We start from the raw sequence: 14291 nt of genomic DNA, 5'->3' as shown, positions 1-14291 counted from the left end.
ATATAGAGGGGTTTAACCAGAGAGGCATCTCTCAGTAGAGATTCAAAACCAGATTCTACAAGCTGAAGGGGTTGACCTGGTGAAAGGTGTGGTGCAATTGGAGGTACTGGATTAAATATGAATTAGGAAGGGCATATCTGTTGTAAATACTTAATACCCCTAGAGGCCCAAACTGAGGGTTCCGGGAAGAGAAACAATTCTGACAAGGGGGGATTCAACCATAGAGGGGTATGAGGGGACCAAAATGGAGCTTGTGGGGGGAATTGTAAACGCCAGGCTTTAATGAGTGCCCTCATGGACATTGTAATAGGAAAGGGGGCCAAAGGCCCTGTATATAGAAAATTTCGTAGGGCTTCATAGGACCCCAGGGAAGCTGCCTCCAAAACCAGAACAGCATTAGGGAGAGCAATGCTGTGATATAATAAGTATACAAATCTGGACAATCCAGCCCCCCCTTGGTCCATGTAGCACCCTCCGTTTAAATCTAGGTTGTCTCGAGCCCCACAAGAAAGAAACCATTGCAGTGTCGAATTGTTTAAAGTACTTCCGTCGGATCCAAACTGGAGTATGGCGGATTATATACAATAAGGAGGGAGTAGTTTCATTTTTATTAGGCTAATTTTACCTATTAGTGAGAAAGGGAGATTGGTTTAGGCTGATATACACTGTTGACAGATTGAGCTTGCAGAAATCTAAGGGATTTGAAGAAACCATAACTCCTAAGTATTTCACTACTGACGTCCATTGCAAGGGAATGTTGGGATCAGTCAGAGCCTTAGCTTCATCGTCAGTTGGTAAGATCTGAGATTTATCTCAATTGACCCTCAGACCTGATAATGGGGAGAAGTTGGAAATCAAAGGCAGGGCTTCTTTAAGAGACGGTATTTGGTCATCAAGGAATAAAACAAAGTCGTCGACATATAGTGTCACTTTCTGAATAATAAAGCCCACTCATATTCCCTTTGATCTTGGGGAATGTATGTATAGCTTGTGCCAAAGGTTCCATGACCAACGCAAAGAGGGCAGGCGAGAGTTGACATCCCTGTCTTGTCCTCCTGCCTATAGGGAAGGGATTGGAAAGATCACCTCCTAATTTTATTTGTGCTAATGGAGTACTATACAGAATATTTATCCAGGTACAGAAATACTGTCCAAATCCTATTACCTCCAGCACCGCAGACATACAGTCATGGCCGAAATTGTTGGCACCCTTGATATTTCTCCAGGAAATCATGTATTTCTCACGAAACGTATTGCATTAACACATGTTTTGCTATACACATGTTTATTCCCTTTGTGTGTATTGGGACAAAACAAAAAAAGGGAGGAAAGAAAGCAAATTCGACATAATGTCACACAAACCTCCAAAAATGGGCTGGACAAAAGTATTGGCACCCTTTCACAACTGCGGATAAATAAGAATGTTACAAGCATGTGATGCTCCTGTAAACTCACCTGGGGCAAGTAACAGGTGTGGGCAATATAGAAATCACACCTGAAAGCAGATAAAAAGGAGAGACGTTCACTTAACCTTTGCATTGTGTGTCTGTCTGTGCCACACTAAGCATGGACAACAGAAAGAGGAGACGAGAACTGTCTGAGGACCTGAGAACCAAAATTGTGGCAAAATATCAACAATCTCAAGGTTACAAGTCCATCTCCAGAGAACTAGATTTGCCTTTGTCCACAGTGCGCAACATTATCAAGAAGTTTGCAACCCATGGCACTGTAGCTAATCTCCCTGGTCGTGGACGGATGAGGAAAATTGATGAAAGATTGCAACGCAGAATAGTCCGGATGGTGGATAAGCAGCCCCAAACATGTTCCAAAGACATTCAAGCTGTCCTGCAGGCTCAGGGAGCATCAGTGTCAGCGCGAACTATCCGTCGACATTTAAATGAAATGAAACGCTATGGCAGGAGACCCAGGAGGACCCCACTGCTGACACAGAGACATAAAAAAGCAAGACTACAGTTTGCCAAAATGTACTTGAGTAAGCCAAAAGCCTTCTGGGAAAACGTCTTGTGGACAGATGAGACCAAGATAGAGCTTTTCGGTAAAGCACATCATTCTACTGTTTACCGAAAACGGAATGAGGCCTACAAAGAACAAAACACAGTACCTACGGTAAAATATGGTGGAGGTTCAATGATGTTTTGGGGTTGTTTTGCTGCCTCTGGCACTGGGTGCCTTGACTGTGTGCAAGGCATCATGAAATCTGAGGATTACCAAAGGATTTTGGGTCGCACTGTAGGGCCCAGTGTCAGAAAGCTGGGTTTGCGTCCAAGATCCTGGGTCTTCCAGCAGGACAATGACCCCAAACATACGTCAAAAAGCACTCAGAAATGGATGGCAAAGAAGCGCTGGAGAGTTCTGAAGTGGCCAGCAATGAGCCCAGATCTAAATCCCATTGAACACCTGTGGAGAGATCTTAAAATTGCTGTTGGGAAAAGGTGTCCTTCCAATAAGAGAGACCTGGAGCTGTTTGCAAAGGAAGAGTGGTCCAAAATTCCGGGTGAGAGGTGTCAGAAGCTTATTGATGGTTATAGGAAGCGACTGATTTCAGTTATGTTTTCCAAAGGGTGTGCAACCAAATATTAAGTTAAGGGTGCCAATACTTTTGTCCAGCCCATTTTTGGGGTTTTGTGTGACATTATGTCATATTTGCTTTTCTGCCTCTGTTTTATATTTGTTCCAATACATACAAAGGGAATAAACATGTGTATAGCAAAACATGTGTTAATGCAATACCTTTTTTGTGTGAAATACTTGATTTTCAGGAAAAATATCAAGGGTGCCAACAATTTCGGCCATGACTGTATAAGTCCAATCAACAGAGTCAAATGCTTTTTCCACATCTAACATCACCAAAATACGAGAGGATAAGTCTGCTGAAGGGAGTTGGATATGTGTCATATCTCTTCACAAATTAATATCTGTCGATTTTCTCTGGGATGAACCCTGTCTGAACATTACTGACAAGCGTAGGGAGAAGTTTCATCAATCTCTTCGCCAGGACCTTGGTCAGAATTTTGAGGTCATAGTTCAAAAGTGATATGGGCCTATAGGAGGAACAGAGCTGGGGATCCTTGCCAGATTTTGGTATCAGTACAATATGTGCTTGATACATAGAGAGTGGGAGGGCTTGTTGAGTTTAACTTTCTTTAAAGACTCTACAGAGATGCTGTGCGAAATCCGTGACATGTAATTTATACCAGTCCCCTGGTAGCCCATTGGGGACAGGCGTTTTGTTGGGGAGGGGAAAGAACGGATAGCAGATTGTATTTCATAAACACAAATTTCTCTATCAAGAGCCTCGCTTTCTCATCCAATAACCTCAGCAGAGAGCAGCTCAATAAAGTGTCTACTAAAGTGGAGGGTGATGGTGGAGGGATGGGGCGATAAAGAGATTGAAAATAAAGCCGAGATTCTTGCAATATACGAGAGTGTTCTGAGATAAGTTCTCCAGTTGAAGATTGGAGTTGCGGGGTTATCGTGTGTTGTCACCATTTTTGTCAATGGATTTGAACAATCTGCCCACCAGGGCAACCACGTCAGAGTGGGCAAGAGATGTAAAATGGAGCTCCAAATCCCTACGAGCCTTGGCCAGTTTAACGTAGTTATCCTCTGTGGGAGAACTCGCAAAATCAGAGTCGCTATGTTCCAACATAGTGGTACCTCACGTATAAGCTTTTAACGAATCCCACACCAGAAGAGGGGAGGCAGAATGTTCATTCACTTCCCAAAACTGAGTTCAGGAGCCAGACAATAACTCTTGGATTTTCCCATTATGGATCCATTTAGGATCCAACCTCCGGCATCCCGAATGTCTCCTACCCAAAGTGAGCTTTAAGGGTGAGTGGTCTGAGATGCCTGCCGGCAGATAGGTGACATTGCTCACCAGCCCCAATAACGGGCTGGATCCAAATGCCAGATCTATCCGGGAGGCTGATGTATGAGTAGCTGAAAAGCATGAATAGTAACGCTGGAGGTCCTCCGAGGGTTAGAGGAGTCCAGTGGCATTTGAGAAACGTGTTAAAATCTCCGGCCAAAACGACCCCAAGAACTAAGGGTGCCAACTTCTCCTGCACTGTATACAATATTTCAGTGGAAAAGGGTGGGGGCAAATAGATACTGACAAAAGCATATTTAATATTCCTGATCTCCAGTATCAAAATAATAAATCTACCTCCAGGGTCCATGCACACATTTAATGATTTTATGTAACAAGGATTTGTTCAGGAGTATGGCGACCCACCCTCCTCATGTAACTATAATACGTGGCATGAAAAGCCTGCTGTACCTAAGCCCTCCGGAGAGATAATATTTTGTTGCCTAGGAGATGGGTTTCCTGCAGAAAGAGGACATGCAGTTTATGGGAGTGAAGGAACTTGAACATCAAGGACCGTTTGATTTTGTTATTTAGTCCTCATACATTCCATGAGACTACCTTGAGTTCCATTATGAGATATAATTTGGAAGAAAACATAGGAGAACTCTAGTGAACGACCTAGGCTGCATACCGGGAGGAAGGGAAGCCAGTCCCTAGCTAGGGTACTAAGTCTGCGGGAGGAGTCGCCATTCCCCCCAAACAAAAACATGTGCATCAAACCATGGTGTAGTAGGAGCAGAAAAGGAGTACCATTGCCAAATACAATATTAAACATTGTAAACCTTATAAACTCCCTACTAACCAGTAAACCCCAACAAAACAGACTGGTCAGTTTAATACCCGTAACTGAACTATAGGTCCTTCTCTTCAATGATCACCCTGGGTGCATCCAAATACAAGAGCTTACTTCTTGTTTCTTCAGGGAAGAGCAGAACTGAAGGGCTGGGTCTTAATCCTATGCCAACTGAACTAAGTAGCTCCAGGGGGGTTAAAGTAGGCATGTGGTAGACACTGAGCTTGGAAGGAAAAACCCACGTTGTTCTAAAACAGCATGTATATTCCCATGGGACATGGAGTACCTGTCTTCATGATGAATGGCCACAACTCAAGGGACCACCAACTGAGATCTTGTTAGGGGGAGTGTGTTATGGGAAAATGGCCTGAGAAGAAAACCAGACTACCGATAATAGGAGGAGTCGAGGAAGTACAGAAAGTCCTGGCAGAGTCTGAAGAAACCGTGTAGCTGAAGCAAGGGGGATACAGAGCTTACCGCAGTGTAGACATCCAGCCTTCCACTTCAGCAGGTGAATCAAAGAAGCGGGAATACGCCTCATATTGCACACGAAGGTGGCTGGGGTAAATCATACTGTATTTGATATTTTTATTAAGTAGGCGTCTACAGACATCCGTAAATGTCTTCCTCTTCCTCTGCAGTTCAGTTGAAAAGTCTAGGAATAAAAGGATAGATGAATCACCAAATTGTAGAACAGGGTGCTTGCTGGCCATTGAGAAGATGGCATCTCTATCCCGGTAATTAAGGAAGCGGACCAGGAAGGGATGTGGATTATTCTCTGGGATACTGTGCCCATTGGGCACCCAGTGCGCCCTCTCAACCACATAGGTTGGTGAAACTGCTAGAGGGTCCAGCAGATCTTTATAGAAGGATTCTGCAAATATGGCTGGCTGGTCACCCTCCGCACCCTCCAGGAGTTCCGGGACTCTGACGTTTAGCCAGCAGACCTGACACAGAACGTTGTAAATCTGCAATAGATGTGGTATGAGCAGCAGTAAGATCCTCCGTTGTCATGATCCAGCCTCTGATCTTATCCAGATCAGAGCAGATTAAATTACACTCCTCTGTCAGCCGATCAATGCGCACCAGGAGTCAGGTTTTACTGTGTTCTATAGCAGCCAGGATCACTGATGTGCCATTAGGGGTTGCAAAGCAGGAGCTGGAGCTTTATGCTGTGGAAGAGTCCTCGGGGTCTGCATCTATCTCCGCCAGCAAGGCCTGCAGCCGCTTAACCAAGTTGGCAACCAGCCGCACGGTCGGAGCTGGGGAAGGCCGAGATGGGGTAGCTTGTTTAGCGGACCGGCTCCTAGATGGCATCAGGAGCTACATCAGAGAGGGTAGGTGCAGCGGAGATCAGGGGTGCTCACTGGCCCGGTGATGCCCAGATGTCAACAAATTAGATTAGGATGACTGGAGCTCCTCTCCGATACGCCTTTTCAGAAGTTTAGTGGCAGGGGAGTTTACAGGCAGAAAAAACTCCCATCAAATTAAACCTGAGAGTGTGCACTTTCAGCCCATATCCATTATATAACTATAGCTTGAATATGTTTTGGTAGATACCTGAGAAAAACTAAAATTGTGCCTGTGTCAAAATATATATATGGACCTAACTGTATATGAATTGGATTCATTTTAAACAGTTCGCAGGACATGTGAAATAACATTGGTTTCTATTGTGCCGGTTCACATATATGTGGTGCAACCAGACTGTCGATTCAGTGCGAATTGAAAAAGAGTCCTGAGCAGTGCAGTCTGACTCGGGTGCCAATTCATTCTATGGGATTTCTTCTGAATCGCAAATGTCATCCGTTGTGAACAGATAAAATCCTGACCTGATCCTGTCCTGAATCTGATGTAAACCTGACCTGAACTGCTTAGCAACTACTTTGTCAATTAGCTGTGAAAACAGAACTTCAAGTCACACCGCACATTATTTCTATAGCGCCAACAGTTTGCTCAGCACTTTACAATATCATGTTTTAATCCACACATAATGCATTCTAATAGCCAGATTTCTGGCTAATAGAATGCATTAACCCCAGATGTGGGAAGGCAAATAACGCACTTGCAAAATAGTGGCTTTTTACCGCATTTTTGATTCTTTACCGCGTTTTTGAGCTTCTCAGTGTGCGAGTCCTAAGACAATGCTTTGCTCCACTCAGTCCACTAGATGGCACGCTTTAGCCTCCAGACCTGATCATAATTTTTTTTCAACTCTGTCTTTATAATAATCAAAAGGGTTTGTAGTGACTAATCAACATTTGTGTTTACCACTAGACTGCTGCCAAATCAACTGTTTATTTCTGTATTTTGTTCTGATTTGCTGGCTAAAAATACCTTACTGGAAACAAAATAAGCAATGCTTTTGCATGATTCACTGTTCCCAATATGTAGATCCACATTTCACGAATTGTTCAGTGATCACCCCAAATCCAAAGCAGTTTTCCCTATTTCTTTTCTCCTTGCACCATTTTTTTTTTTACATGTCTAAACTTTGAATTTTCTTGAAAATAAATGAACAAGGATATAAAAATGAATTCATAGAACGATGGAGATTTATCAAGCAATTTAGCAACACAATTATCTGTATATCTATTGTAAACCAGCTGACTCTCATTTAGTAAAATATTAACAACAGATTTTTGTGTATTTGTCACCCCTGCGTCCTCGATCTTGTGCACGTTTTTCAAGGACAGGTTATATATCTCTTCTGCTTTTTCGCAGAAGAGAGATGAATTGATGTATCAAGTTGCAGTTTTATAGAATTTTTTTTTTTTTTTTATCTGTGTCCTGTTGAGAAGGTTTCTTTTCACTTCCTGTTCCAGAGACGCAGCTACTCGGCCATGGAAACCCATTCCATGAAGCTCTGTATGCACTGTTGTTGTGCTAATCTGAAGGCCACACAAAGTTTGGAGGTCTTTAGCTATTGACTCTGCAGACAGTTGGCGACTTCTGTGCGCTTCAGCATGCTCTGACCCCGCTCTGTCATTTTATGTGGCCTACCACTTGGTGGCTGAGTTACTGTTGTTCCCAGTTGCTTCCACTTTGTTATCATACCACTAACAGTTGACCGTGGAATATTTAGTAGCAAGGAAATTTCATGGATGGACTTCTTGCACAGGTGGCAACCTATCACTGTACCACGCTTGAATTCACTGAGCTCCTGAGAACGACCCATTCTTTCACAAATGTTTGTAGAAGAGGTCTTCATGCCTAGGTGCTTGATTTTATACACCTGTGCTAATGGAGGTGATTGGAGCGATGATTTGATTGGAACGATGAATGATTTGGAGGGCTGGCCCACTACTTTTGGCAAGTGTGTGTGTCCAAAACAGGTGGGGTGAACAGCACTTTGACAATCTTCTTGTGCAATGCAATCAAAAGGAAACAAAGTTCAAAAGGATTGCTGCACGTGGGCAGCTAAATGGTTAGCACTTCCGCCTGGCAGTACTAGGGTTGTTGGTTCGAATCCCAACCACGGCATCACCTTCCTGGATGTAATGTATGTGTATGTATGAATGTAAGTTAGGGACCTTAGATTGTATGCCCCTTGAGGGTTAGGGACTGATGCGAATGTAATACATACATATATATATATAATATGTATGTAAAGCACTGCGAAAATTGACGGCACCATAATATAGGTAACTGAAATAAATAAAATGTAAAAATGTATTTAGAATAAAAAAAAATATATACAAATCATAACAGATCTGATGTTTTTGTATATTTTTTTTTTCCGCTCGAAATAAATGTTTTGTGCTGCAATCCTTTTTGAAAATGAAAAGTCTATTGGCCTTTAATAAATCTGCGTTGTTCCGAGACCCTTCACCAAAATTAACTGAATTGGTACTATCATATCTGATAACATCACTCCATGTTCTACTTTCAGTCTGTATTTTCATTCATCACAGCTTGATTAATCAGACCTCATCTGAGAATGAGCAGAAAGATTTTTACAAGTGGCCAGAATCCTAGAATGAAGTACTTCAAGAAAATTTAGGAAGGATATGTAAAAACAAAAGGAAGAAAGTAGTAGGTCTTGTGCTATTGTGCAAACGTTATGCAACACTTATTATATATATATAATTTTTTTTTTTTTTTTTTTTGGGGGGGGGGGGGGGTAAAATAAAATCAGACTTTACCATTTACCTAATACTTTATCCTTTGGTGCACTGCAACAATAACCTTTAACTGTAGCCCTGCAACCTTATAATCTAACCCTAACTTTACACCTAAAGGTAACGGCTTAACCTAATACTAAGCTAACCTCCTAATATCCTTACCTGCCATTGCTGAAAATATCAGCCCATCCTGCACAAAAATCTGCACCACCTTTTGTCCAGTCCTTGTGCAAAAAACACATTGGGGTTGATTTACTATAGGCAAAAAGACTTTGTAAGTGCAGTTGCTCCAGAGCTTAGTAAATGAGGTATAGCTTCACTTTACAAAGAATACCCAATCACATGCAAGCAAAATGAAACAAAAAAAACTGCAATTTTGCTTGCTCACGATTGGATGATGGAAGTCAGCAGAGCTTCCCCTCGTTTACTAAGCTCTGGGGCAATTGCACTTGCAAAATGTAAAGTCTATTGGCCTTTAATAAATCCGCGTTGTTCCGAGACCCTTCACCAAAATTAACTGAATTGGTACTATCAAATCTGATAACCTCACTCCATGTTCCATTTTCAGTCTGTATTTTTATTCATCACAGCTTGATTAATCAGACCTCATCTGAGAATGAGCAGAAAGATTTTTACAAGTGGCCAGAATCCTAGAATGAACTACTTCAAGAAAATTTAGGAAGGATATGTAAAAACAAAAGGAAGAAAGTAGTAGGTCTTGTGTTATTGCGCAAACGTTATGCAACACTTATTCTGGTAGCTTAAAGTAGAATTCTTTCAGCAGGGCCTAGTCCTTAGCACAGTTTTTAGTGCTGTCTTTAACCCTATCAGAGATAATTACTTTTATTTTTCCTTTTAGAGCTCATTCACACTGTTTGCATCAGGCTGTGCTGGGCAAGACTGCAACGCAAAGACAAGACAAAGTCCCAATGCTAAGACAATGCAATTTGTCCTGTTTCCGCAGTGGTGGGTGCTGAAAGAAAGTACAGCAAACTACCACATCACAACACGGCTGTGTGAATGGAATCTAAAGAGAAACTTCTGTCAACTCCCCCTGCCTTCACCGCCGCAATCTCCATTTTTTTTCCCATGTGCGCAGATGGGCTTAACTTGCGTCCTGGCAATGCCCTTTGGCACATTTCTGCACACTCAGGAGATTTCCACACACATGTACAAACCTGACAAAAGTATAAAAATCCCATAAGAGTTGTCCTTGCTCATGCATGGGAAACTGTGCATGTGTAGATGTGTCGCAGAGCTCAGTTGGTACATGATACCCTGTGACACAGAATAGGAGTAGAGAGTGGATGGGTGCAAATGTCATTCTCGTCTAGTCGAGAAATGTCAAAGTGTTGTGTTTAGCAGCACTAAAAACACTTTAAAAAAAATTGTATAGCCAAATGTGAGAGAAGAAAGGGCGCTGGATGAGGCAGGGCAAAATGAACATTAGTTTAGCATAAAGGTCCGCTTTAATGAAATGTCACTTGTGTGACATTTTAGTTAAATTCTAACAAAGAAACCCGAAAAAAAAATCTGACATCTATGCGAGTTCGGGTGCACAGCCTCAAATGCAGCCAGTGTGTGTTTGGGACAGTTCATCCACATGTTGTCAGATTGGGAGCTGCGTCTGTATCCATGCAGTCACTGCATCTCAATAGACATCAATGGGCCTGCCTGCTTGGGGATGCACGGAGCACCTGTGCATCCCCATGTGCGTCAACATGCCCGTCACACGGGTTGTGGATTCATGTGACCCATGTGAGCAAGGCCTTGTTAGTTACTTTATTATTACAGAACCTATGGAGCATGTAATAAAACTTGTTAACATGCATAAACGTAGAGCTTTAGAGAATTTGCAGGTTGGCAATTAAATATTTATTTTAAAAAATAATTGGAGATATTTAATTGTCATCTCATAAAATATTCCATAAATTATTATATATGTATGTAAAAAAAAACCACATACATCGGACATACATTAATTATTGTTCCATGTTGCAATAGGTACTTAAATCCTTACATCTTAAAATGGTTCTAAAGCTAAAACACTTATTTACCTTAATGCATTGCCTGCATTAAGGATAAAAAAAATTGTAGGATTTGCTGTACTCCCCTTCCCCTCTAAACACTAACCTCACTCCTAGATTTATCCACCGCTGTGCTCAGTTGCTGTCTTCTTTCCTCTTTCCCTCTTCACACAGGGACTAACAGACAGCAGCAGGGGCCATTGGTTCCTGCTGCTGTCAGTCAAACTCATTGAGAAGGGAGTATGGGACGGGGCCAAGCCACACTGTGTGTGTCTATAGACGCACACAGCCTGGCTCTGGATTGAGCCCACACATCGACCCCTATAGCAAGCAGCTTGCTATGGTGGTAGACACAGAAAAGGAGGAGTAAAAAAGGCTATTGGTCTTTGCATTGTGGATCTTGGCGCATATCACAAAGCACGTTCTGGTGTGAATGAGCTCTAAGCTCCCTTGTCATTAAATTCTATTAGAATTGTCTTACACTGAGTCAGTAACATTGACTGCTAAGGGCAACATCCCACTTCTGCATTTTTACAGTTCTCCTAGATTAGCTCTATTATCACATTTTACCAGTCAGTGTTTTTATGTCAATGGGAAAAACTTGTTTAACACAACAGAGAGGAAGCTGGTTGGTTTGGTAAGGACTGTGCATTAACTACAGCAATACTTCAGAATTGAATTTGGGTTTACTGTAGTAACATCATTTAAAATCTGAAATCCAATTAGCTTCTATTGGTACAAGCACTTTGCACATACTGTAGCCACTGCATTTTCCTGTTAAATGACCTTAAATAATTTCAACGGGAACAGTTCTATTTCTGCATTCACTTGAATGGTTTAGTTTTGGTTTAGTACTACTTACAGATACTGGCAGCAAATAAAACCAGTGCACCTTTTCTTTTTACTAGTAAAATTGGTGGAGTAGGCCCACCTCTGCGGACAGGAAGAGATTTACAAAGCCTGAATAACAGTAACCCTAAAACAGACAGTTCCAACCCAAGATCTAATGACTTGCTCCCAATTAACAAGTAAGTATAGAAGGGTGCGGGGATTGGTGTACATGTACATGTGAAGTGTGAATGCCCATTGACCTAAGAGAAGACACACAGACATGATCTGTCCATCTCTCAGGGAGCAGACACCATAGTCACCAATGGCAATTTTACAAAGTTTTCTTAACCCATCTGATCAATATTTAACCAGCTGATTTCAACATCCGATGTCTAAGACATGATAATCTATGCTGATCTCAAATCTGTGAAATCCTTAAGGTAGGTGAAACAGGAAGGTACTTCTAAGTGCAGTATTCTAGGTCAACTTTAATAAAAAGCGGTTAAAACACTTACAATGTAGTAGTACAGATAGGCTCTAATGTAATCCATCAGTAGCAGGGCTCTCAGCGATGGAGCCGCTGTGCCAGCCAGCAGCTGCAGGGGGAACTTGAGGAGAAGTGTTAAAGATGGCCTCCGCTCTGTTTGGACTGCTGGAACACATGCTGGAACAAAAGCTGTCCATGGACCAGAAGTGACGTGAGCACGGAGTGGTGACGCGTTTCGGAGCTGGAGTTCCACTCCGAGTTTCAAGTAGCCAGAAAATGCTTCACTCTCCTGTTCTGTACTTGGGATTAGACTGGGCTTATTCGAATCCTGACCAGGAAGCTCTCACTGTACATCACCAATGATAAGTGGCCAAGGCATTCACGGTCACTCAGCTGCACCTACTGTATACACTTCCTTTGTATATGTGCGACTATGTGCTTCTTATGATTGGCTTTGTACAATGGCAGCTTCCTGGTGGGATTGTTCAAGTGGATCTGGACTACAATCTGAAACATGCCTGAGCTCATCACTATTCCTTACAGATATGGACACACTAAGGCCCTTTTGACACAAGCGATCTGATCAGGTCCACCTGTCAGTTTTTCAGGCAGACCTGACCGGAAGGTGCATGGATTCCTAATGGGCAGGTGGGTGTAAATGGACTTATGTCCGTTTACACCCGCTTACCTCGTAGGTTGGATCCGGTCCACTAAAAAAAAAATGGAAGGTAACCCTCTTCCATTTAGGTGGATTGTATCAGAGGGTAGTTGGTTGTAAATGGACAGCAGAGTCCATGTACTCCTGGTCACCCTAGACCAGAGCAGGATCTGCCCATGTCCGTTGTGCATGCTGTGTTCATATCAGCAGGGAATCTGTAAGCTTGATCCCCTGCTGATCAGAACAGGATCCACCCCGTGTGACAGATGCTTAATATGGAGTATGTGTTCCGGCACAGTGCAGTAGATGAGGAGGACCGGGGTACTTGTTGACATTATTTTTGCAAAACTATTGTTATTCCTTGAGGCTGGGGTTACAAAACTGCTAAATCGTTAAAATGTATGTTTTGCAAATGAAGCCACTGCTTACAAGGAGTTAAATCCATACTAACGAGCATTAAAAGCCTCATGAGTAGCCCCAGCTGAAGAAGTGATGGTTTAATGGGTGTGAAACAATCAGCTCCCTATTAGTCATTCACTGATTCATTCCAATACGGTAATATTATATGACATGCTAGCTTTGATTTCATATACAGCTTGGCTTTAGAAAACCGCATTATGATGCTGTATTATGGTCACACTCATTATGCTGAGGGGAAAGAAAGTTGGAGTTTTAAAAAATGTTCAAGTCATCTAAAATGAAATGTGCGGTGACATTAAAACTGAACTCCAGGCAGATATAAAACACACAACTAAAAGCAGTTCTGTAATTATTAATACGTCCATAAATGTAATAATTTAATGCAAACATTAACCCTTTATCTGCCAGAGCCTGTTTTGCATTTTTTGCAGACATATTTTAAAAAATCATTTTAGGCCTGAAGATCACACCCAATCCCCAAAGCATCATATATTTTCTGAAAGCAGACACCCTAGAGGATAAAATAGTGGTAGTTACAATTTTTTGATGTCACACAATACTATTGCAAAGGTCTTGGAAATGCAAAATTTCTGTAAAAATCACACTAAAGTGAGTTTTAGGGCAAACAAACGCAATAAATTACCCAAGGTTTTGGTAAAATATAAAATATGAGGTTGTGCCAAGTAAATAGACACCCAACATGTCTCCTCTTCAACACGTCTACCCTGCATGTCTCCTCTGGGCTCCATTAGATGTATTGCAATGCAAAGCGCATTGCAATACATCTTTCCACGGCTATTCTAGTCAGGAAAGTGACAGCCATGACCTGGATGTGACGTCATAGACGTTGCCTTCCAGGTCACACAGAGGAGAGGGGAGCGTCCCCTCCATCCGCTGGCACCTGCCATGGCTCTCCCCGGGCCCACAGAGGGGCAAGCGGAGCCCGGTTACATGGCGGGAGCACGCCTGCAGGGGGAATGGGGGCACCAGAACTGGCATATATGTGTGTGTGTGTATATGTATGTGTGTGTGTGTGTGTAGATAGATATATATATCTAT

General features: G+C 42.3%; 1 protein-coding gene across 2 annotated transcripts in view; it reads left to right on the top strand.

Annotated features, from left to right (window-relative positions):
- Nucleotides 1-14291, top strand: part of ZC2HC1A (zinc finger C2HC-type containing 1A) — a 117239-nt gene that overhangs the window by 55020 nt on the left and 47928 nt on the right. Inside the window, exon 8 of one of the 2 annotated variants that reach the window (XM_089661013.1) lies at nt 11745-11864. The exons of the other annotated variant lie outside the window; for it this stretch is intronic. Within the exon in view, the coding sequence (XP_089517139.1) occupies nt 11745-11864 (120 nt within the window). The remainder of the gene's footprint in view (nt 1-11744; nt 11865-14291) is intronic. 2 annotated transcript variants of the gene reach the window in all.

The sequence above is a fragment of the Staurois parvus genome, unplaced genomic scaffold (genome assembly GCF_062004578.1).
Source record: "Staurois parvus isolate SC_StPar_1 unplaced genomic scaffold, SC_StPar_1.0 ptg001302l, whole genome shotgun sequence".
Lineage (NCBI taxonomy): Eukaryota > Metazoa > Chordata > Amphibia > Anura > Ranidae > Staurois > Staurois parvus.
The sequence above is the reverse complement of the archived record's forward strand: the minus strand, read 5'-3'. Positions and strand labels throughout refer to the sequence as shown.